The sequence below is a fragment of the Sorex araneus genome, chromosome 5 (assembly GCF_027595985.1).
Source record: "Sorex araneus isolate mSorAra2 chromosome 5, mSorAra2.pri, whole genome shotgun sequence".
NCBI lineage: Eukaryota > Metazoa > Chordata > Mammalia > Eulipotyphla > Soricidae > Sorex > Sorex araneus.
Genome location: NC_073306.1, coordinates 34489610 through 34515290, shown reverse-complemented (window position 1 = coordinate 34515290; position 25681 = coordinate 34489610). Strand labels below are relative to the sequence as shown.

General features: G+C 42.9%; 1 protein-coding gene and 1 pseudogene across 14 annotated transcripts in view; one reads left to right on the top strand and one right to left on the bottom strand.

Moving 5' to 3' along the window:
- Positions 1–25681, top strand: part of CCDC30 (coiled-coil domain containing 30) — a 110298-nt gene that overhangs the window by 51218 nt on the left and 33399 nt on the right. For 8 of the 14 annotated variants that reach the window (XM_055138438.1, XM_055138435.1, XM_055138440.1 and 5 more), the window contains 2 exons: positions 20970–21149; positions 24612–24821. In XM_055138438.1, the coding sequence (XP_054994413.1) occupies positions 20970–21149; positions 24612–24821 (390 nt within the window). Of the gene's footprint in view, positions 1–2762; positions 2933–15083; positions 15319–20969; positions 21150–24611; positions 24822–25681 lie in introns of all 14 variants that reach the window. The other 6 variants (XM_055138430.1, XM_055138437.1, XM_055138426.1 and 3 more) reach the window with 2 other exon arrangements.
- Positions 4052–5907, bottom strand: LOC129404865 (eukaryotic translation initiation factor 4B-like; annotated as a pseudogene).

Here is a 25681-nt window from a genome sequence, read left to right as displayed (position 1 = left end):
TACCCGCTGTGCTATCGCTCCGGCCCCAAGTATTTCACTCTTAGGATTGATTTGTTCAAATTTTTTCACTCTAAGCCAGCTACACAATGGTTTCGTTTTAGGGGACATATATTATGATGACAAATTTTTTAAGCATTATAGCGAAAGGCTTACTTAAAATGGAGTTACCTTATAATCCAGCAGTTCTACTTCTGGCTATATGCCCCACAGAATAGAAGTCAGGATTTAAAGAAGATGTTTGTACACCAGTGTTTGGCCAGTGATCCACCACAGCCAAGGTGAGGAAACAATCTAAATGCCCATCAATGTTGGGGGTGGAGGGGAGTGGCAAATACATACACTAGTATTTTTTCAACCCCAAAATGGAAGGTAATTCTCTAACTAGCTTCAGTAGGATTAAAAATTGTGTTAAGTGAAATAAACTGGCAATAAGACAAGTAAGAGAAATACCTTGTGGTTCCACTTATGGGAGTTTCAGGCTGTTTAACAATAGTTGGGCTGACAATTGGTTTACTTTCTGTTGGTGGGAAAGTGGTCCAGGTTCAGTGGAAGCCTTATCTTGAGTTCTGAGCTCCCAGCCGGCGCGCATGGTGTCATGTTCTTGGGATACCACAGTGGGCCACAGCCCCGCCGCCCCCGCCGCCAGCCACAGTCAGGAGGGTAAACACCCAAGGCATTGGGCCTGGAAAATAGCACAGAGGCGAAGGTGCTGTGCCTGCGTGCTGACGTCTGTGGTTTGAGCACCACCTTTGTCCTCTGAACACTGCCAGAACAGAGACCTGAGTACCACTGGATGTGCTCTGATCCCCTTCCCCCAAAAACCACTACTGAGACCTCACAGTGTACTATGTTGGCTCTGTTTTCAGTGTATGAGATTTTCATCTTACTGTGGGTACATTGGGGGTGCGACCACATCACATGTTAATCATGAAAATTAAGTATATGTGCTTAAGAGATAGTACAGCAGGTAGATTCCCCCAAACCCACCAGGAGTGATTCCTGAAACTGAGTGCAGAGCCAGGCCTAAGCCCTGAGCACCTCCAGATGTGTCCATCCCACCCAAAAAAAATAATAATAATAACAGGTATATTGTGAGAAGATGCTTTGAGGCTATTTGCACCTTTTGTTCATGCTTTAGACTTAAACATAGTCTTGCTAAGAGTGACTTAGAAATGTATATCTTATATATTTTTTTGTTTTTTTGGTTGTTTTTTTTTTTTTTTTTGCTTTTTTGGGTCACACCCAGCGATGCACAGGTGTTACTCCTCACTTTGTACTCAGTAATTATTCCTGGTACTGCTTGGGGCACCGTACAGGATGCCGGGAATTGAACCCAGGTCAGCCACCTGCAAGGCAAATGCCCTACCTGCTGTACTATCGCTTCAGACCCTTGTGTATTTCTTAAGTCCCCTATTGTAGGTCTTTTCCTTTTAATTATAGTACCTAAACTCATTAGTCATAGAATTTTGAAATTCAAACATATTTGATTATGTGCAGTGACATTCTTAATTTATACTCTCTGGAATAATAACCAAGTGGCATAGTGATTCTCAGCCTAAACTCTGGTTGTTGGATCACCCACATCCCATCTTGGCATGTGTAACTCCTTTCTTTAACTTCACAGAGCTCCCTCTTTATCTCCCTTTCCCCACACCCATCATCTCTCATTCTCATCTCTCTCCTATACTGAATATAAATAAAACTATTTCACTTCATTAAAAAAAAGCAAAACCTGGGCACAGTGGGTAGGGCGTTTGCCTTGCATGCAGTTGACCCGGGTTTGATTCCCAGCATTCCATATTGTCACCCAAGCACCACCAGGAGTAATTCCTGAGTGCAGAGAGAGGAGTAACCCCTGAGCATCGCCGGGTGTGATCCAAAAAGAAAAAAAATAAGCAAAAAGAAAGAAAATTTTGGCCATCCAAGTGTCTTCATAATATGGCTACCCTCTACATCTTGCTTTTTTCTTCAGCTGTAGCTTCTGTAGCTTCTACTCCAGAAAGACTATCCTCCTCTCTTCTCCACCAAAAACTGAATGCTCAGTTTCATACCAGTGCCTTTGGCCACATTTACCATGCTAATATACAGAAATAGGGTCTTTACCTGTTCATATCTTCCCTGATGCCATCAACCATCAACCATGGAGAGGTTCCAATCCTCAGGAGAGTGCATGGAGTCTATGAGATTATAGTCCATACGGTAGTCTGGGACCTTTTACTTACTCACAAACTCTAAACAGTACTCTGAGAAGTCAGTATCAGAGACAAAAAAAAAGTACCTTTTAAAAAACAAAACAAGGGGCTGGAGCAATAGCACAGCGGGTAGGGCATTTGCCTTGCACGTGGCCGACCCAGGTTCGAATCCCAGCATCCCATATGGTCCCCTGAGCACCGCCAGGAGCAATTCCTGAGTGCAGAGCCAGGAATAACCCCTGTGCATCACCAGGTGTGATCCAAAAAGCAAATAATAATAATAATAATAAAATAAATAGGGGTGATACAGCAAAAATTAAATTTTAAAAAAAATTTAAAAAATTAAAATATAAAAAACAAAACAAAACATGGTCTTGCATACTATTATGCCTGCCATAAAAATATATCCAATTATATAACCACTGAAAAATATTAAGTTAAAATTAGAAAAAAACTTCAATTCAGGTGTCAGTATTTCATTTAATGCAATGACTTAAACATTTAAGTGGGACCAATGCAGTGTCTTCATAGTTCAATATATGCAAAATATCTTTTTGTTTAACTTTACAGATCTTGAAGCTTTCACAAGAATATGAACAATTAAATAATTTTTCTTTAGGGGAAAAAATTGAAACTCCTAATTTAATTACAAAAGAAAATCTCTGTGCAGATGTTGAGTCTAGCGTACCAAATTTGGAAGTAGAGAGTAAAATCCCAACGGAAGAGAAAGAGAAACTCAGGTAAATTAAGAAATTCCCATGTTGCATTATCATCTAGGGAAGAGGGAGGGGACCTTTTACTTGGCGTTATTATATAAGGAATTGACATTTATTTCCAAAGAATGCGCTTGGGGAAAAAATAGTCTCAAGTATTCCCCCACAGCATTTGTTTATTTGTTTTTTAATATAGTGTTGCATTTTTGGGGCTGGAGCTAGGCGGGTAGGGCATTTGCCTTGCACTCGGCCAACCAGGGTTCGATTCCCAGCATCCCACATGGTCCCCCGAGCACTGCCAGGAGTGATTCCTGAGTGCATGAGCCAGGGGTAACCCTTGTGCATTGCTGGGTGTGACCCAAAAAGCAAAAAATATATATGTATATATATATGTATATATATATAGTTATAGTGTTGCATTTTTAATATTTGTACAAATTTGTTTTCCCCTGGGGCCAAAGAGATAGTACAGCAGGAAGGCTCTTGCCTTGCATGTGTCTACCTGTATTGGATACCCAGCACCCCATATGTTCCACTCAGAAGTGATCACTAAGCACAGAGCTAGGAGTAAGCCCTGAGCACAGCCAGATGTGGCCTACAAACCAAAAGAGGAAGAAAAAACATACTCTTTTAACGACTTTAAAATATGCAGTACACCGTTAGCCACTGTCACCATGTCATGTGTGAGATCCCTGCGGCTTATTTTAGAACTAGAAGCGTGTGCTTTTAGACAGACCCCCTTACCAATACTACCCATCTCCCAATATTATTCCCCCCTGCTTCTAGCCACCTTCATTCCGTTCTCTGTATCTATGAACTTGTTTTTTTTCTATTCCAAATATATATAAAATAAATATGTGTAAAAATTATTCTTTTCCTCTGACACATCATTTAGTATAATCCATCGTGATTCATCTGCATTGCCTCAAATCACAATGTTCCCTCCTTTTTCCATGCCCCTGCTGGCATCTGTCTGTCTCTGGAAAATGTCTATATGATTGGATTGTGTGTTTGTTGCTATTGAGTTGTTTCAGTTCTTTTTTTCCCAGGAGATGATGAGTTTTCTTTTGTCTTGCTTAGTAGATTTGATTTGGTCTCAAATGTTCCAGGGTGGAGAGGAGAAGCACATTCAAGTGTAGTACTCCTTCATTCTCCTTCGTTCTCATCCTCATTCTCATCGTCACCATCCAGAGAGCAGCATATTTGCTTGCAGAACTGAACTTGGAGGCTGGATTTTCTTCAGGTTTCTTTGGCTCAGGTGCAGGTCAGGAATCTTGATCCTTTTTGCTGTCTTTCCTATCTGACTCATTCCAGTGACCTTTGTTCCCTCCATCTCCTGGATCATGGCTGGAATTGCCATTTTAGCCCTTTGGAATGCTCACACCATCTACTTTATTTTCATCTGCCTTCTTACTGGTCCTTCTTCAGATGCCTGACCCGAAATGACGTCCACAACCACCACCACTTACAGGGAACTGCTTCTCTGTCTGAGCTCTGAGATGGAACAGAAAGGTTAGAACTTCGCTTCATCCAAGCATTCTCCTCTGACGGAGGGGTTGGCATTACCTCTAGAGGCTGTTCAGGGCTGGGAGGTTTAGATGGTGGAGAGTGGCGATCTTCCTCCTTATTGAGTGTTTCGTTTCCTAGAGATCGCTCTCTCTCTCTCTCCCCTCCGTGCATCCTGATCTGGCAGATTTCTTCTGCCAGATATGGCTGAAGTTCCAATTGGTGATGACTCACTTCCTGTCCTCGACCGTTCCCGTTCCTGACTTTCTTCACTTCTCCAACTTGGGTGTCGCTCCTGAGGCCGTCGTTCTGGTCTCGGCTCACCAACTGCCGCTGCAATTTCTCCTGTTCCTTCTGTAGCTGCTCTTCCACTTCTCATTCCCTGGCAGCTGTGTCAACAGGCTTCCTCCCCACCCCACCCCACCCCACCCTGAAGACAGAGGCTGTGCAACTGGACCAGGAGGTGCTGGCTGAGGAATCATCTTCCTTAGGAGTTCTCCGAGGCTTTAGTTTCAGCTTGGGTCTTTGGGGGGACCTCTGTCATCACGCCTGCAACCATCCTGAGAGTATTCATCCCTGGAGTTCCATGACCAGTCATCTCGTCTTCCTTTACTGTCTTCATAGCATCCTCACTTCCTCCATAGTTATCATCCCTATGGTACCCACTACCAAAAGCTCTTCTGCCACTGCCTATCCTGGAATCATCGCCTCTGTCATAGTCTCTGCTGCCTCAGTCATCGTAGCAATCGCAGCCCCGTATTGATCTATATCCTGGCTCGGGCCATCCTGATACCCATCCTGTTATCAGCCTGAATCGTAACAATCTCAGTACTTGTCTCCAAGAGCTGTTACCGCCTCTTCTTGGTGAGTGGCTATCAAAGCTGTCTGTCGCAGGATGGGCCCTCCAGTCTGTATCTGTTTGGTCAGAATCGCGATTTCTGTCTCATCCAAAAGAACAGCTATCCCTGTCTTTAGCCTGTGCTTGACCAGCAACATCCACTGGAATTCTGCTGTTACCTAAAGATTCTTCATTGAGACGACACTGAGCAAGGAATCCAGGTCTCTTCAAACTTAATAACCAAAACCTTTTACTCTCTCTGGGTTGCTGGCTTCGTGTGGCAAATGCACCACACTGATAGTTAATCCTCTACAGAATTCCTTGATGGACTCTTCTGTCACATCTTAGGGTAAGTTCCCTAGGAAAGCAGTAGAGGGTGGCAAGCTGGGAAGATAGCTCTGGTTGATATTGGATTCCTGAGCAGCCCATGGAGCAGTGGGCAGGATGGAACAGTCAACTGAGGGTGCCCTGTGCCGTCTTCATCATTACTGTGCCAAGTAGTTGAACTGTCTCCTTCCAGATTGTCTGTTTCATTACCCAGCTCACTAGTTTGGTACTAGGTACTTTCTCCACCAGCACCTCCATCCTCGGCAAAAAAGTCTATTAGGGATGTTAGGGAAATCATCTTTCCCTTCTTCTTTTTTGCTGAGGCCTCCATGTTGGGAGAGGGAGAGAGCTGTTTCAGTGCTTCATGTGTTTCCAAGATTAATCCATTATCAAATACATGATTTGAAAAGGTTTTATCCCATTTAGTATATTGCCTTTTCACTTTGTTGGTAGCTTTGTTGGCTATGGGAAGCTTTGTAATTTTCTATGTTCCACTTGTTTATTGGTGAGATTCACTGTCATCATCACTGTCATCGCTGTTATCCCAATTTGCTCGAGCGGGTGCCAGTAATGTCTTCATTCATCCCTGTGACATGCTAATGTAGCCCAATGGCATATTGGGGGCTCTTTCAGGGTCAGCGGAATGAGGACCGTCATTCCTCATTATGGTGAGATTATAAATAGAATTTTTCATTTCTCTTTGATATTTTGTTTTTAATATGTACAAACACCAACTAATTTTAAAAGTTTTATTATTATTACTATTATTTATTATTATTACTCTTTTTATCATAATGTTTTCCTGAGGGTCTATTCTATTAACATAGGCACTCCTATTTTCTTTGTATTAATATTTTCATATGTAGTTATCCTTGTCATTTTAACCTGCTCATATATTATATTTAAAGTGAGATTTTGTATACAACATATAGTTAGGTCTTGTTTTTTAAAACCACTCTGCAAATTTGTATCTTTTACTATGTATACTGGTACCATTCACATTTGAGGTAACTTCATGTTAAATTTGGGAGACATAATTTCTTCTCCTCCTTTCTTTCCCCCCATAATTGTTGCTGCTGCTATAAGCGGGCTCATATTAGTGCCAGGCTGTGGTTGCACTCCTGGCTGCAGTGCCCACACACCTAGCTGTGTGCCAGAGATCACACACTCTGTGGCAGTGGGAGACTCCCAGACTGCAAGAGTGGCCAGGACTGAGCTGGGCACATGTGGACAACGTAAGAGAGATTGAACTCAGGCCTTTCCACTTGCAGTGCAGGATTGAAATGAAGAAAACTCTTACTAGCCTTCATGTACTTTACTTTCCCCTGTTTATAATCTCATTATCTTTACACTTCTTGTCCCCCCCTTTAGAAACATACCATATCTACACATTTAGAAGCACACCAAGAGAGCTCAACAGATTGAGTATATACTTTGCAATTATAAGACCCAGGTTCATTCCTCCAAGTACCACCTGGAATCAAACACAGAGTCACCCCTGAGCATTGCCAGGTGTGGCGCCAAAACAACAAAAATTATAAATATGCTAGTCCATGTTATAATATTTGCTTCAAGTATCAGGAAATTCAACAGAAGTAGGGGAAATGTATTTATATTCTTGTTCTTTTTATTCTTCCTGGTGTCTTGAAATTCTTTTTATAATTTTTGGGGGGTTTAGGAGCTATAACAGCTATACTTGACTCACTCCTGGAAGTGCTCAGGGGGGCCATATGTGGTGCTGGGGATAGATCCCAGGTCAGCCATATGCAAAGCAAGTGCCTTACCCACTGCTCTCTCTCTCTCTCTCTCTCTCTCTCTCTCTCTCATGACTTCTTTAGTGTCAAGAGAAGTTCCTTTAGCTACTTGTTTATGAATAGATCAACTGATGCAATTTCTCTTCATTTTTAAGATGTTATTCTGAGTTTGTCTTGATTTCCCCATCATTCCTGAAGAATATTTATACTGGGCATTGGATTCTGGGTCTTTTTCTTCTGCAGTTTAGATATAGTATACCACTATTTTCTTATCCCTATACTTTTCTGATAAGAAGTCTGCCATCAGTCAAATTTTTTTTGCCTTCTAAATAAGAAGTATTTTGCTACAGAAGTTTTACAATGAAGTATTTTGGTATAAATATCTTTAGATTTACCCTTTTTGGAATTACTCAGCTTCTTGGATCTGTGTTGATATATTTTGATGAAGTTGTAGGCATTGTTTCATCCAGAACTTTTCCAGCTCTACCTTATTCTCCTCTTTCCAATATCATGACAGAAGCATCAGGCATCTTTTGTTGTAGTCCCATGAATCTAGAAGTTCTATTCATTGTTTTTCAGTCTACTATTGTTCAGATTAGGTAATTTTTGTTTGTTTGAGGAGGGGCACACATCTGGACATGCTTGGTGCTACTTACATCTCTATGCTTCTGGGTCAGTCCTCGCAGTGCTTGAGGGACCTTGTGTACCAGTGATGAAACCCAAGCTGCCTGCATGCAAAACCAATATACAACCCAATGAGTGGTCTATCTGACCACAGAATGCATAATTTTTATTGTTCTATATCTCCAAGATCACTCAATGGTTCTTTTTTCTTTCTCTCCTCCATTCTGTTGTTGAACCCATCCATTGAGAGTTGTTTTGCACTTAGGTTCCTACTCCTCGATAGGCCACTGGTTATACTACTCTGGCTTTGGAGGAGAGGGTGTGAGTGTGTGTGTGTGTGTGTGTGTGTGTGTGTGTGTGATGTGTATTTCTTAACTTTCAGTTATAAAATTTCCAATTGCTTCATCCTTATGCCTCCAGTTTATTTTCTGAGTCTTTTGGTTGGCTTGTTTTTTTAATTTATTTTAAATTATTTGAGAATTACTCATGGAAGGATTATTTTGATGTCTGATCTAAAATTTTTGTAAGTCACTAAGGTGCTTGCCTTATATGAGGACACAGGTTTAATCCTGAGTATCCCATGTAGTCCCCAGAGCCCCATCAGGAATGATCCCTGAGTCCAGAGTCAGAAGTGAACCCTAAGCTCTGTCAGGTGTGTCCCTCACCAAAAGAAATTTTTTTAATTAAAGTACATAAAGTACTTCTCAGATAATTCTAACATACTAGTTTCATCATGTACTGAGGCTTTTCTCCTTATTCAACTTGAAATTTCTTCTAGTTATTGGTATGATGGATATGATGGATAACTTTAGAGCCACATTTGAATGTTTGGATGGTATGTTATAAAACTCTTGGCCTTATGTAAATCTTCTCTTGAGTTGGCTTCTGTTAACATCCTGGCAGAGGAAGGGAAAGGGAAAGTGCTGTCTCATTGCAGCCAGGTAGGAGTAGAAGTTCAGGTTCCCCTCGCATAAAATACATACATACATACATGCATACACACATAAAAAAATATGATGTTTATGTTTATATTTTCACAGTCTCCAGGTATTAGATACAGCTAGATGCTTTTCCTGGGGGTTGAAAAAGGAAAGGAATTTATAGAGAACGAAAAAAATTCATTGTTACATTATCCAAATTTATTTATTTATTTTTTTTTTTGGTTTTTGGGTCACACCTGGCGATGCACAGGGGTTACTCCTGGATCTGCACTCAGGAATTACTCCTGGCAGTGCTCAGGGGACCATATGGGATGCTGGGATTTGAACCCGGGTCGGCCGCGTGCAAAGCAAACGCCCTACCCGCTATGCTATCACTCCAGCCCCTATCCAAATTTATTTCTAAGGCATTTTATTCTATTTCATATTGTTTTATATTATTTTACTATATTATCTTTCAAATTACTGGACCTGAGAGATATAGCTCAAAGGACTGAGCACATGCTTTGCAAAAAGTAAATAAATACACTGAGTTCACAATAAAATATTTTTATATTAAATAAATTTTAAAATAACCCCCTCAACACAATTTTCCTAGTTATTTTCCAGTTTTTTTCCTTATTTACATTTATCAAAGTATGTATATCCCTGTGATAATGCGTATATACATAGCAGTAGATCCTTTTGTTCAACCATTTTTATTTGGTAGGTATTTTTTATGTTAATTGGTTTTCATATTGCTTTCAAATTTATCTTTAATTCTCTTAGCCATTTCCTTATCTCCATTTAATCACTTTTTCAAATAACATGGTTATGAATATTACTATGCATTCAACTTTTCTCTTATGCATTATCTTACTGTACTAAATTCATTTAATGTGCAGAGTTACTCAGTAAAGGATCTTAACTTTTTTTTTAAGCTCTTGACAAGCTGCCAAATTGCCTTCTTGAAGAATTTGAGCACCAGCTATAATTTTTGAAGTGTGCTGTGCTAGTCTCGGAGGTACCTGAAGCACATTGAAGATTTAGGGAACAAAAATAAGATTAGTATGTTTACATTCTTTCTATTTTTAAAAAACCATTTTAATTGAGGCACCAGGATTTACAACATTGTTAATCAGACCTTTCATAGATACATCATTCCAACAGCATCCCCACCGGAGACCCCACTTCCCTCCACAGGCATCCTGTGGACCCCTCTCACCTTCCCCCCTGTAAACTCTGTTCTAAAGACAAAATCTTCAGTTCTGATGACTATCTGTTCTTTTACTGTATTTCTTTTTCGTTTTTATCTCATATGGGTGCTCTCCCTGTCTCTGTCTCTCTCTCTCCCCCGCTCCCTCAACCCCTCTCTCCCCTCTTATTGTGGAGGTGCTGACACCTACACACATATGTGCATAGAACTAATCGCCTAAAAGTCCACAAAATTGTAAATCAATGATAAATTGATAAAGCAAAAATTTCTTTTCAAAAACTTCATCCTTTTTGTAGGTATTTAAATTTTTAACTATTATAAATCTGTGCATTTTGAGATTTACATGAAATTTACATTTAAATTTGTAAATTTAAATTTACATGAGATTTACATTTTGAGATTTACATGAAATAGATAAATCTTATAAAAACATAAAATTTAGTAGAGAGGAAAAATTAAGGAGAGAATCTGAATAAGCTTATAAATGTATAAAAGTGTGCTTCATCGGGCCAGAGAGATAGTACAGTGGTTAGTGCATTTGCCTTCCATGTTGACAACCTGGGTTCAATCTCCAACACCGCATATGGTTCCCGAGCCCACCAGAAATGATCCCTGAATACAGAGCCAGGATTAAGCCCTGAGCACTGCTGGGTATGGCCCCAAAACAAACAAAACAACAAAAAAGTGTACTTTATCCTAAGAAAGAAAATATTGGATAGGGGCTGGAGTGATAGCACAGCAGGTAGGGCGTTTGCCTTGCACTCGGTCGACCTGGGTTTGATTCCCAGCATCCCATATGGTCCCCTGAGCACTGCCAGGAGTAATTCCTGAGTGCATCGCCAGGTGTGACCCAAAAAGCAAAAAAAAAAAAAAAAATTGGATTTATGTTAGAAAATATTATAGATACTGCTTAAGTATTAATAAGCATTTACTTATTAAACCTGCATTAATAAGTAAATGATTATAATAAAAATATTGGGTATAGTAAAACAACTGATCAGGTATATAACATTCAATATAAAGAAAATATTAATTCGTTATTGCAAGTGTATAAAATCTCTTGGCAGGAGAGGAGTAAACAAGCCTTAATCTAGTAGAGAGCAATCATAAACACCATGAGTAAATGCCATGCTCACTGTCAAGCGCTGGAGAGTTTGTTCAGTTTGTATGTTTGTTTGGGGGCCACAAGCAGCGGTGATCTGGGGCTACTCCTAGGTCTGCCCTTGGGAATTACTCTGGGGTGTTTGGGCAATGATAGGGATCATTTGGGGTGCCCAGAGATCAAACCCAGGTCCACTGTGCACAAGGTAAGTGTCCTACCCGAAGTACTATCTCTCCACCCCCCTGCCTTGCCTTTTAAAGAAGCTCCTTTAATGCTTCTTGAAAGACTGGTTTCAAGGCTATGAATTCCCTAAGCTCTTACCTGTCTCTGATGCTCTGTATCATTCCTTCAAATATGAATGATAATCTAGCTGGATAGAGTATTCTAGATGACATGCTCATTTCATTGAACTTTTGTGCCATATCCCTCTATTCTTTCCTGCCTCCTGAGTCTCATGTGATAGATCTGCTGTGACTCTTAGTGAGCTTTCCTCTTCACATAGTTCCCTTTTTGATCTTGCTGCTTTCATCTTTGGATTTTGTCATTTTGAGTACAATGTGTCTTGGAGTTTTCCTGTTTGAGCCTGTTTTTGGTTTGTTTGGGGGTTTTACCTGGTGGTGCTCATGGCTTACCTCTGGTTCTGCACTCAGGTTTCACTCCTGGCAGACTCAGGGTCGTATATTAAGTACTGGGGATTGATCCCGGGTCAGCCACATGCAAGGCAAATGCCCTACCCACTCTCCTATTGCTCCAGCCCCATATTTGAGTGATTTCTGAACCCTTCAGGCCTCTTGGATCTCAGTGCCTGTATACCTCACCTCTGTGAAGTTGTTATCTGTGCTTTCTTTAATGGTTGTTTCTTCATAGAATTTGCCATCCTACTCTTCAGGGACTCTGGTGATTCTTACATTGTTCTTCTTGAACACATAGTCCTCTGGTGTGCTGGGGTTTTTTATTTTCAGATTTTTTTTTCAATCTCTTGTTGCTTCCTAAGGTTTCTATTGAGTGTGTGTGTGTGTGTGTGTGTTTGTGTGAGTGTGTGTGTGTGTGTGTGTGTGTAAAACCTACCATGATCTACATTTCTGCTTATGGTTTTCTCATTTCTGTTCTGTTTTCTTGCGCTTTGGTGACTACCTATGCCATCATTTCTTTAAGCTCATCAGACATTCGTTAGCTGGTTGGTACTACTTGACCCTTCTGTGTCATTGTTTTTACTCTTTGAACCTGGTGGACTTCTGCACTTCTTCCCCAGTGGGTTTGCTCTGCTCCTGCTATGCTGAGGGTGAATCTTTGTGGCCAATCCCCATGGGACTCTCCGAGGAATTAGGCTGGGAATTTCTCTTTTCCTTCACCTGTCTTCACCCGATGAGAGAAAAAATAACTGTGAACAGTGTGAAATTTGATGAGAAGCTGCCACACAGCCACGTTTGTGGCCACCTGGTTCAGGAGATGTGGAGGATGGTCCACTGAAGTGAGGGAGTGAGGTGTGAAGACTGGAGACTAGTGTCACCTGCGAGATTCAGGAGATTTGGCGCTGGGCCCGTTGAAATGACCACATTCCTTCTGTTTTTCCACCTCCAGACTTTCTAGCTGGGAAGAACTCCTCCTAAGAGTTCTATGCTCATAGTCTCTTGGTCTTCCTCCCCCCTCTTCACCCCTCCTCCTCAGGCTCCCTTTCTTTCACTTAGTCCTTTCATGTGTTGGGCCAACGCTGTCCCTGATTCTGCTCCTGCTCTCTCACCAGGGTGCGGAAGCTTGCCTGCCCATGCCCTTCCACATCCACCTCTTCACTGCAGGCATCTCTCCCTAGCATATTCTCCCTCTGGCTTTACTCCCTACTTGCCCATATGTGCCCCTGCCTCAACTGCAGGTTTCAGTTATTCATGATTCCTTTTCCTCATCACAAACAATATATGACAAGTCTTATTAAAATTGTCTCCTGGAGCTAGTGCAGAGGGGTGGGCATTTGCCTTGCTCCCAGTGGAGACTCCAGTTCTGTCTCTGGCATCCCATATGGTCCCCCCAAGCACTGCCTGAAGACTTGACTGCAGAGCCCTGAACAAGCTCTGAGAGCTTCCAGGTGTGACCCAAAAACAAACCAAAAACAAAATTGTCTTGACTATCCTTCTAGTCCATTGCTTCATCCCCTCCCCATCATCCTATTGCAGTCATTGTTGTTTTTTGCAGGGCTCCTACAACCGTCTTTCATCTTGCTTCCAGATGAACTAGCATCCAGATGAACTTTCTTTTTTTAAAAAAAAAAATTTAAAATTTTTATTTTATCACCATGTGGAAAGTTACAAAGTTTTCAGGTTTATGTCTCAGTTATACAATATTCAAACACCATCCCTTCACCAGTGCCCCTATTCCACCACCAAAATCCCCAGTATACCCCCCGCCACAGCCCCCCCCCAACTGTATAACTGATGAATTTCACTTCATTTTCTCTCTACCTTGATTACATTCCATATTGCAAAACAAAACTCATAATTGTTGTTGGAGTTTCCCCCCAAGGAAGACAGCGCTAAGGAAGCATTTGATAATTGGTTTGTCATTAAAAGATTGCATGTTTTCAGTTTTTAGAAAAGGCCGCGCGGCTCGGATGTGTTCCAGTCCCGCAACCCGGAGCCGTGTTAGTTGCTTCTCAGTGTCGCCAGGGCTCCATCCGGAGAAGGTGTGCCAGCTGTACCTCCTCCATCTGGATCCCTGGTGTTGTTGGCCCGGATTCGGGTCCGGAGCATTTCTCCGGCCGCGTTGCTCACCAGACTGCCTGGCCTCTTCTCTGTTGAAGGTGGGAAGATGGTGCCCCAGATGAACTTTCTAAAGCATATTCGTTCCCTCCCTTCTTATTTGCTTATTTCCTTACTTAGAACCTGAATTCCTTCTTTTCATTCTCGCCTATACCACCCCACCACCACAATACATGCACACATGCACGTTTACACACCCGACTTAAGCCTATTCATCAAACAGACCTTGGATTTGCAACACACCTTACTACTAGTTTAATCTAGTTACTAGCTTGATTTGTCCTTCTTTCTCACTAAATTATAAATTCTTCTTTCTGCCTGCTAAAGTACCTGGTACTTTCTGAGTGATTTTAAAACCTTTAGAACATGGTCTTCCCAGTGTTATACTATAAATTAAAAAAAAGAAAAAAAAAACTTCAAACTAGGACCTGCTGTATTCGAAAAATAGTACAGCAGGTAAGGCACTTACTTTGCTCATGGCCAACCTGGGTTCTATTTCTGACATCCCATATGGTGCCCCTGGGCATCACCAGGAGTTATTCCTGAGTGCAAAGTCAGGAGTAAGCTCTGAGCACCATCAGGTGTGGCCGCAAAACACCCCGCAGACCTCCCCCCCCCCCGAAAAAAGCACTTGAACTGATTGTGTATAAACAAAAGTCCATGATGGGTTATCTCCATGAATCTGAGTTTTAAAATACCTTTCATTGTATTTGTTGTGTGTGTTTCTATGTGTTGTGTCTCTGTGTGTTTCTGAGGTTCATACCAGGGCCTCACATTTGAGAAGCATGCACTCCACCACTGAGCCACATCCCCGGCTGATGCATTTGCTTTTAAAGTTTATTCCGGGGGGACTGGAGCGACAGCACAGCGGGTAGGGTGTTTGCCTTGCACACAGCCAACCCAGGTTCGATTCCCAGCATCCCATTTGGCCCCCCAAGCACTGCCAGGAGTAATTCCTGAGGGCATGAGCCAGGAGTAACCCCTGAGCATCGCTGAGTGTGATGGGAAAAAAAAGTCTATTTCAGTGACTATTCCTTCATTGACTATAGAACTCCAGTTGAAATCTCACTTGAATTAAACACTCATATTTTGTTACTCTAATGAGTGTTTTCTAGTTATTTTTTAATGTTGTATTTGCACCCAGCCCCAAATCAGGAGAGAGTAAGCAGAAGGAAATTTCAGAGGAGTCAGAAAAGGAGGGCACAGTCCCAAAAGAGGGTCAGGAGAAGAACCCAGCCCAGAGTGGAGACGTGAAAGGTGAAGAACAGCAGTTGACCCAGAAGCTTGAGAACTTTGCCAGGCTTAGAGAAGAGGTGATTCATATGAGCCAGAGCCTCCTTCAGAGCTCGGGGGATAGTTCCGAGGAGAGTAGCCTCCAGGTAGGTATCAGGGACAGCCCTCCTGCCGCGTCCATCTCCTCTCGTCCGCTGTGGGCACACACAGGAAACTCACACCTACATTAACATGTTCTTGTTGAGCAATATCGTGGTTATAGCCTGAACAGTACGCAATAGCAACCTAAATCTGTGCTAAGCCTGTGTGTTAATTTCCTTTACTAAAGTGAGAGCTCTTAGGTACTATAGAAGATCAGCCGGGAAAAAAAAGTCCAAGATAGGTGGAACCCAAAAATAGCAGGATTTTCCATTCCTGACGTCCAGCTTTGATATAACAAATGCTTTGTTTTGACGGTGAAAGTATCACAGACTTGAAATTTATTTTCAATAATGGCTTTGTGATTGGGGGCTGGAGCGATAGCATAGCAGGTAGGGCATTTACCTTGCACGCGGCCGACCCAGGTTCGATTCCCAGCATCCCATATGGTCCCCTGAGCACCGCCGGGGTAATTCCTGAGTGCAGAGCCAGGAGTGACCCCTGTGCATCGCCGGGTGTGACCCAGAAAGAAAAAACAAACAAACAAACAAACAAACAAAAAATAATGGCTTTGGGATTGACTAAAGGTCCACCTGCAGAAGAAAGTAAGGGAGTGATTACCTGCCAGCCACACCTGAACTCTCAGACCTTCATTTTCTCTTGTACAAATGAAGTTTTCCTAAACATGCCTTTCCAGGAATTTTTTTGAGTGAGAGAGAGAGAGAGAGAGAGAGAGAGAGAGAGAGAGAGATCTTCGTATTTATAAGTAAGCAAATTTCAAAAAACTGATTATAATCATTTTCAAAGTGATTCAAGTGTTTTGTTTTAGTGAGAAAGTTGGGCTGGAGAGCTAGTACAGGGGTAGGACACTTGCCTTACGTGCAGCTGACCCTGGATCCTCAGCACCGTGTATAGTCAGTCACTCAGCCCTGCCAGGAGCTACTCCTGAGCACAGAGCCAGGAGTAAGCCTGAGTACCACCAGGTGTGGTTCCCCCCCACCCCACCCCCAAAGTATAGGAAAGTCAAAATATTTGTATTTATATGTATGTGTGTATTTGAACTGCTATGTTATTTGATTTCCTATGCTGAGAAAACCAAAGAAAGTGCACGGTGATTCATCATGCTAATTCCTAACAAAAGTCGGTCATCTGTCTCCCTCCACCCCCCCAGAGTGTCTGTCATAGACTATCTTAGCTAATGTTTTGGGATTTAGTCTTCAGGCTCTAAAACTTACTCAGCTGACTCCCCCTACTCCTCACCCACACACACACCTATAGAATCTAGGTCTTGGGAACAAACAACGTAAGCCATATTTTCAAGGCAAAATGTCATTTATTATTCTGTAGTGGTTCTTTACAAATCTCGCACACATTTAGATGAATGACACATTTACTTCTAGAGAGGAAGGCAGATCCAAATATGGAGCATGTAGGAGAGGAGTGATAGTACAGCAGGTAGGATGTTTGCCTTGCATGCAGCTGACAAATAGCATTTATATGTGTACATATATATGACTCAGTTTATATATTGAGTATACATATATACTCAATATATATGAGAGACTCAGTTTAATGATTAATATAAGTCATGGTTTTGTTCACTTATTCTATCCACAGTCAGTGGAGGAGAATATTTAAAACCAGTAGTCTAGTCTTCAATTCTATTTCCACAGTTACAATATTTTTGTCATAGTGACCAGCATATGAACTTCATTTCTATTATTTTGTAACATGTTAAAAGCTGGGGGCTAGAGTGATAGTACAATGGATAGGACACTTGCCTTGCACATGGCCAGCCCAGGTTGGATCTCACGTTTTTTTTTTCTCTTTTTGGGTCACATCCGGCGAAGCACAGGGTTTACTCCTGGCTCTGCACTCAGGAATTACCCCGGGCGGTGCTCAGGGGACCATATGGGATGCTGAGAATCGAACCCAGGTCAACCACATGCAAGACAAATGCCCTACCCGCTGTGCTATCGCTCCAACCCCCCAGGTTGGATCTCTTGTATCATGTATGATCCCTGAGCCCAAACAGGAGTGATCCCTGAGTGCAAAAAAGGAAGAAGCCCTGAGCACTGCCACCTGTGTCTCAATAAATATAAAATTGGCGACTGCCAGCTCAGTGCTCAGGAGTCTCTCCAGACATTGCACAGGGATCATGCAGTGTCGGATCCAGCAGGGGCCTCCTGCCTGCAAGGCATGCATTTCAGCCCCGTCGGAGTTTTCAGGCCTCTGAATGGACTTAATCTACTTGGAAGTAATTTGCATGGCAACATTCAGAGACCCTTCATAAGGGCTATTTAACAGGGTGACCGATCGCTTCTTTAACAGTTGCCATTTCTGAGAAGTAACTCGCATTTCTTCTCTGGCAAAGTGACCGGAACAGAAAGAACTACTATCCTAATTTTCTTACTTCAAAGCAAGCTAAAATCTTCTGTGCCTTTGTCCCATTGGTAAAAGTGGGTTGCTTCTCTTGGATATCTCTGTTTTTGGTATATTGAGTGACAATGGAAGCTGCTATTCCTGCTTCATTACTTAGACCTGTGACTTGAAGTTTAAAGAAAAAATTAGAGTGATGAGGAAGGCTTCATTGCTTCAATGTGACTATGTATATATATATATATATATATATATATATATATATATATATATATATTGCTTTTTGGGTCACACCTGGCGATGCACAGGGGTTACTCCTGGCTCTGCACTCAGGAATTACTCCTGGCCGTGCTCAGGGGACCATATGGGATGCTGGGATTTGAACCCGGGTCGGCCTCGTGCAAGGCAAAAGCCGTACCCACTGTGCTATCTCTCCAGCCCCAAATGTGACTATATTTTAAATGACATGAAGCAGAGATAAAGGAGTTAGCCTGAGTGCTTAGAATGCATTAGGCATCATGCTATATTCTTGCTTGCATTTTCCTACCTTTTACTTCACCCAACAGCTATCAGTATATCCCCCTTTAAAATTAGTAAAATGAAATATAGACTAAGTTTATAGTTACTAAATTCTCTCAATTAATGAGTGACTGAATCTGGGTTGAAATTTAGGTGTCAGGGCTCTGGAGAGAAGGCAAATGATAGAGCATGTGCTGGGGCGTGTTCAGGGCTTGGGTGTGATCCCTGGCTCTTCCAGGGCCCCTGAGAAACGCCAGGTGTGGATCCTACAAAAATAATGAAACCCAGATGTTTCTTATTCCAAATCTAGCATTCTTAATAATTACATTATAATTTGATTAGACTTCTCTAGGGAACTTAGACTTGCAGCTCTAATCCTAGAATTGGATTTTATTATTGTCTTTCTGACCAAACCAAGCTAAAAATGAAGGACTGATAGGGCTTGAGGAAATGCTGTGTTGCTTCAGGAACAGAAGAAGGAATAATAGCCTTTCAGAAAATGGACAGACACATAGTTGACCAGGACTCAGGAAACTCTTCAGCATGTCCTATCTGTTGAGTTGGGTAGTGTGAATTCTATCCACCTAGCCAATCTGACAGTTATTATAGAAAGTCCAAATGACGACTCCTTTGGCTACAGTGGTGCTGTTGCAATGAAGAGACCTCATGGGAGAGTGTGTTGCTTAGAAGTAACCGAGAAACAAGGGGTTGGGTGACGTCAGTGGGCCCCACGGTGGCTTAAGTGAAATGGGGAGGAGAAAGATGGTCACTTTCTCCCCATCCGCCTTTGCCACCCAGGACCCAGGGTTACTGGGTTCTTGTCTCACCTCACAGAAAAGAATTTCAGGAGCAGAGCAGTGAAGTAAAACAGATTTTATTTGGAGGTTTTGAAGGGAAGGAGGAAGAGAGAGTGGGAGAGAGTGGAGAGTAATGTGCTCAAGAGAACCCGGGCTTCTCCAAGGGCAGAGAGAGCCCTACACACATCCCAGATGAAAGTGCGCATCTCGAGAGGGGGGAGCGGGTGCCACATGTGCTGGGCCACATGGGCGCAAGCAGCACCTGGGCTCAGGCAGCGTATGCGCGCCCTTCCCTTGTTCAAGGCGGCTTTTATAGGGTAGGGGGTGTCTTGGCCTGGAATATCCTGAAGTCTTCTCTGGGATGAATTGATAAAGTTAATCAGATAGGGAAGGGAAAGGTCCAAAGGTATTAGAGGAATTCCCTTTAAGGGGAGGACTCCAATCTCCTGAGGGTCAGATGCTGAAGGTCTTATCTCAGTCTTGTTCGACCTTAGGACTTTTACTTCCCAGGAATTTCATTCTGGTAGCTTTCTTCCCTAGAAGTTTCATGGCCATGGGGCCCTTCCCTGTCTCTCTGCCTGCCTGCATCACGGGGATGGGTCACTCCTTCCGATCTCCCCGCCCCCGTGGGGTCCTGGCTGTCACACCCACGAGCTACCTCCAGATGCCATTTAAGTGCATTAAGAGCCATGATCCAGAGACTCACAAATAAATCTCAGAACCAAGTAACTCACTGCAGAGATGTCTCCAGACACCAGTTATTAAAAATTTTAGAATTCCAGGAGCACGCGGCTGCTTTTGCGGCCACGCAACATCTCATGCTATTCATAACAAGCAATACAAAATAAATTATCTAGCATCTGCCTGTGGGGCAGGCTTGAGTGGTGGTGGGAAAATTTGAAATAATGATGATGGGAAGGTGTAATGGTGGTGGGATTGGTGTTGAAATATCAAATGTAATCAATTACTGTGAACAACTTTATGAAAAATTTTTAAATAATTTTTAAAAGATGACTATAGGGGCTGGAGTGATAGCACAGAGGGTAGGGCACTTGCCTTGCATGTGGCCAACCCAGGTTCGATTCCCAGCATCCCATATGGTCCCCTGAGTACCGCCAGGGGTAATTCCTGAGTGCAGAGCCAGGAGTGACCCCTGTGCATCACTGGGTGTGACCCAAAAAGCAAAAAAAAAAAAATGACTATAAATGTAGCACTGCACTGTAGCATTGTCGTCCCATTGTTCATCGATTTGTGAGGGGGCACCAGTAATGTCTCCATTGTGAGACTTGTTACTGTTTTTGGCATATTGAATATGCCACAGGTAGCTTGCTAGGCTCTGCCATGCGGGCCGGACACTCTCAATAACTTGCCAAGTTCTCCGAGAGAGACAGAGGAATCGAACCCGGGTCAGCCACGTGCAAGGCAAACACCCTACCCGCTGTGCTATTGCTGCAGTCCATGACTATAACAACTAGGAAAAAAAAAAGTAACTGAGGAAGATTCGTCCCATAGCAAAAGGAAAGTAATCACAGGCAGATTAGGAATTTAAGGTCTCTGGCTAACTTCTCTTTCCTTCTGCCCTCAGACACCATGCACACTCGACTTCCTCACATGTTGACTCTTTGCACACCCCATCCATTAAAAACATGTTTCATGCAAAAATTGCCCATGATTTTGTTCCCTATCATTGGTGTGAAAAAGGAAGAAAATTGATTCTGTGTTTAACCACTTTTGTTCACACAATTTCCCTGAAATTCTCACTTGAACTGGAGTTAAATTACATGAGCACATGCCAGTGAGCCATAAATATGAAAGAGTAGCTTGTTGATGGGTAAAGTCACTCCAAAACTATTTAGATGTGAATAACTGCATTCCAGCAATTCCAGTTCTACTCCCTATGCCCCATGTTTTACCGATATTCCTTCAAGTTGGCCGTGTTTCTCTTTCTGAAACATTTACTTTAGTGTCCGCCATCAGAAGAAAAACTGAAACAACACCAGCAAGAGGAAGTACAACAACTACGCCAGAATTTGCACCGGCTGCAGGTACTATGCAACTCAGCTGAAAAAGAGCTTCGATATGAAAGAGGGAAGAACTTGGACTTAAAGCAACATAATAGCTTACTTCAAGAAGAAAGCATTAAGGTAACTCTAGCGGGCACTGCTATCATCAGAATTCCCCCAGCTTTATAGTCCATGGGCCTAGAGATGAGTGGGCAATGGGAGCTATGCCATGACCCACTCCTTTCGCTTTGCCCTCCCTCTAGGAAAGTGACTCAGTTCCTCTATTGCTGAAGGGTGGGTAGGCCGTCAGTCTGCAAATATGAGAAGTTTTCGCTTACACGGTCTTTCAGTGTTACCTCAACTTTTACCACCTACCAAGTTTCAATGACCAGAGGCCAAACCTTGGTGGTCCTACCCAAGTTAGATCTCTGGACTTACTTGCTCCCAATCGGTAGATCTATATTAGTCATTGAGTAAAATATCAGCTCCACCATGGTACAAGGCCTAGGAGGACAGACATTCTTCTGACATGAGAGAATCCCAAAGTTAGGGGACATGCACAAACAGGCTTGTTTTGAAACGATCTGTATAGACCTGTATAGACCTGCCATCCACAAATTTCTAAATCTTCTGAATTACATAAATGTTCAAAATGAACGACCATGTGAAATACTGCTTTTCTGTAAGTCCATATCTACTCTACTCTGGAATTAGGCATTCAGCACATACTTATTGCTCATCGGTCCTATGCTGGCAAGCTTGTCGATACTGAGGATTTAATGGTAGGTAAGAGAAAAATCATCCTTATCCCCACACGCAGCTATCAGCAAACTCTGATCTGTGAGTCAAATCCTTCCTGCTTTCTGTTTTTTAAAAATAAATTTTTACCAGCACACAGCCATACCTGTGTGTTTACATATGATCAACGGCCGCTTTTGTACTATAACAGCAGATTTGAATAGTTCTAACAGAGATCTTATTTATGGCTGAGATGACAGAGATCACAAAGGACAAGACATTGACTGCCCTACTCTTTAGCAGAAAAGCTTTCCACCCGTGGTCTAGTGAGATCAATGAACCATATTAAAAGGTGACATAAGGAGGGGCTGGAGAAATAGTACAGGAGATAAGGGGCCTTGTATGTGCCCTTATCCCCTGTACCACTTATGATCCCCCACACCAGGAGTGATCCCTGAGCAGAACCAAGAGAGAGCACTGAGCACCAGCAAGAATGGCCCTCAGACAGAGCAAAGCATCCCCCCTCCCAAGAAAAGAGTGGCATAGGGACTAGAGAGGTAGTACAGGGGTTAAGGCACATGCCTTACATGTAACTGATCCCTGGTTGATTCCCAGCATCACATGATTGCCCAACTATTGCCAGACCCCCAACTAAAGCAGGATGACCTGGGTAATCCCCAATACCACAGAATCCAAACAGCACCACATTCTTGGGCCTTCGTGTTAAACCACCGGCCCCCTTGGCTGAGAATCAATGGGAGTGGATCTCTGGGGCCCCTAAGTCCTCCCACCCAGTCCCCCCAAAGAATGAAAACAGAAGGAACACACACAATAAAAATGGGAATTTTTTTTAAAATATCCTGAGGCTGGAGAGATAGTACAGTGAGTAGGGCACTTGCCTTGCTTGCAGCTGACCTGGGTTCAATCTCCAGCTCCTCAGATGGTCCTCCAAACCCCTAGGAGTTAACCCTAAGCACAGAGATAGAAGTAAGTCCTGAGCACTGCTGGATGTCACTGTTACTGTCACTGTCATCCCGTTACTCATCGATTTGCTCAAGTGGGCACCAGTAATGTCTCCATTGTGAGGCTTGTTGTTACTGTTTTTGGCATACCAAATACACCACGGGTAGCTTTCCAGGCTCTGCCATGTGGGCAGGATACTCTCTGTAGCTTGCCAGGCTCTCCAAGAGGGACAGAGGAATCAAACCCAGGTCGGCCACATGCAAGGCAAAAGCCCTACCTGCTGTGCTATCTCTCCAATCCAAAAGATTTAGACAAGGGAGTTAAAATAATCCAATGGGGGACAGGCAGAGTACTACAGATTGTGCCAAATTGTGTTTTTAAGAGAACACTGCAGGAGGCTGGACTGATAGCACAGCGGGTAGGGCATTTGCCTTGCACGGGGCTGACCTGGGTTCGATTCCTAGCATCCCATATGGTTCCCTGAGCACCGCCAGGAGTGATTCCTGAGTGCAGAGCCAGGAGTAACCCCTGTGCGTTGCCAGGTGTGACCCCCCAAAAAAAAAACAGAACACTTCAGAGGCTGGAGCAATTGCACAGTGGGTAAGGCATTTGCCTTGCACGAGGCCGACCCAGGTTCAATTCCCAGCATCCCATATGGTCCCCTAAGCATCACCAGGAGTAATTCCTGAGTGCAAAGCCAAGAGTAACCCCTGTGTATCACCAGGTGTGACCCAAAAAGCAATAGATAGATAGATAGATAGACAGATAGATAGATAGATAGATAGATAGATAGATAGATAGATAGATAGATAGATAGATAGATAAAATAAAAGCACTTCAGGGCTGTAGAGATAGCTCAACTGGTGGAATGTATGCCTTGCATGCATGAGGCTTGGGGTTGATCCCTGTCACCAAGTGGTCTCCAAGTGTTTTCAGGACTGATCAACACAAACCACAGAGTTGAAAGTAGCATCTGGGTACCACCAGGTACAACCACAAGACAAAACCTAAAGAACACTTGAGCTGCTGTAGAGAACAGCTTTACTTGGAGTGAAAATGGAAGTAGTAGAACCAGTGTGGAAAGCAATTGCTTTGACTTCTGCTCGAGCTGATGATGACAAAGGGTAATGAATGATAAAGAGGCACAAGTGGAGCGATGAGGAAAGTACAGTGAGGAGGAGAGTGCCAGTCCATGTCACCTTGGCTCCTAATGGGGAAGGAAGAATCAAGATAACTCTGAAGTTACTGGCACTAACCAAAGGTTGAATGGTGGCATCGCTTACTGAAATCAGGAAGACAGAGAGACAATATGGGCAGGATTAGGGAGCTCCAGGTTGGGGGTTCTTAGCACGGAGAGGGTATTTTTAGGTCATGAGAATGAGTTGTTCTCAATTCCAGCACAGTGCAGCTTGGTAGTCTCTGAGCAGTCTCCCAAGGAGAGACCAAGACGAATGGCAGAGCCAGTGAAAGCCAAGAGCATGGCATCACAGGCTCCGAGGGAACGCTTCGAGATGGGGGAGGCTACTGAGAAAGTAACTGTCTGCTGGATTTACTTTGGCAACGAGGAGAACTGTCGTGCCTCTAGCAAGAAGAGACTCATGAAGTCGTGGGGAGGAAAGCCAGCTTCGAGTCTGCCGGAGAATGGGTGGGAAATGTTTAGACTGTACGTATATAGAAACTCTCAGGAAAATGCCTTTGTCTAGCTGCCATCTGGCTAGATAGACTTTGGCAAACCTTCCTGACACATGGCAGCCTCAGAGAGGTAATTAGCCACGTGACGCTGCTCCCTGCCAGCTCCGGGGGGCTGCACTTGAAAGCTGCTCACTCTGGCGCACGCACACATTTGTTCCAGGCTGATTTTCATCATCCTCATCATCCTTCTTTATCCCCCCCCACCTCTAGATCAAATTTGAACTCAAGCAGGTCCAGCAGAAATTATTAGACAGCACAAAGATGTGCTCTTCACTCACAGCAGAGTGGAAGCACTGTCAGCAGAAAATTAAGGAGCTGGAGCTGGAAGTACTTACACAGGCTCAGAGCATTAAATCACACAACAACCTACAGGAAAAGCTGGCTCAGGAGAAATCTAAAGTTGCTGATGCAGAGGAAAAGGTAATTATCCTCACACTTAATAAATAGCACGCACTGGATACCACAGCTGAGATCCTCTTTCCCTACGGATTTTAAGAAATAGAGATGGTACGAACTCGACAGGACTCTGGGAGTTACCTTTACTCTCCCACGTTTTCTCTCTTTGACTTCACCTCCTCTTAAAATTCCAGTAAATATTCGTGGGAGGTGTGGGGTTATATTGAAGTAAATTAATTTTTATTTTTAAAAGTTGACTTGGAGTGTGGGAGAAGAGAAAGAAAACATGTTCAAGAGAACACTGAACGTCTACAGAGTGGGAAATGCCAGGGGTTTTGTGTTGTGGGGGATTTTTGTATGAACCTTTAAAAGACAAATTTTCATTACAACATAAAATGACCTATTGGGTTGATTTTTGAAGTAGACTTTTTCATTTGATGTTATTTTGTTGCAGTGCCAGAGATCCTGCCCCCAGGGTCTCAGGAATATGAGATGTGCACTTTATTACCAAGCAACATTCCTGGCCTACTAAATTTTTAATGACTTATTTCTCATTTTAAATGGCTCGTTTTCTTCTTTGGATTAACTGTCCAGTTGATTGTTACTTTGTCACCGATAGAGGGATTTGTGCTGTGATATGAACCATTTTGGAAATATTGCCCCTGCATTTTAGATCACTTAACACCAGGTGGCAGTAGTGTGCAACAGTTGCACATTTTTTGTTCTGCCTGATTTTCTTTGAGTCGTGTCAACAAATAAGTCATTTCTTCTAGGGAAGTGACTAAGCTGTAATGTACATGCCCACATGGTTGAGAACCCAGGTTCGATCCCTGGCCAGAGTCTTTTCATCTAACCATTTAAACATAAAACAAATATCGAAAAGT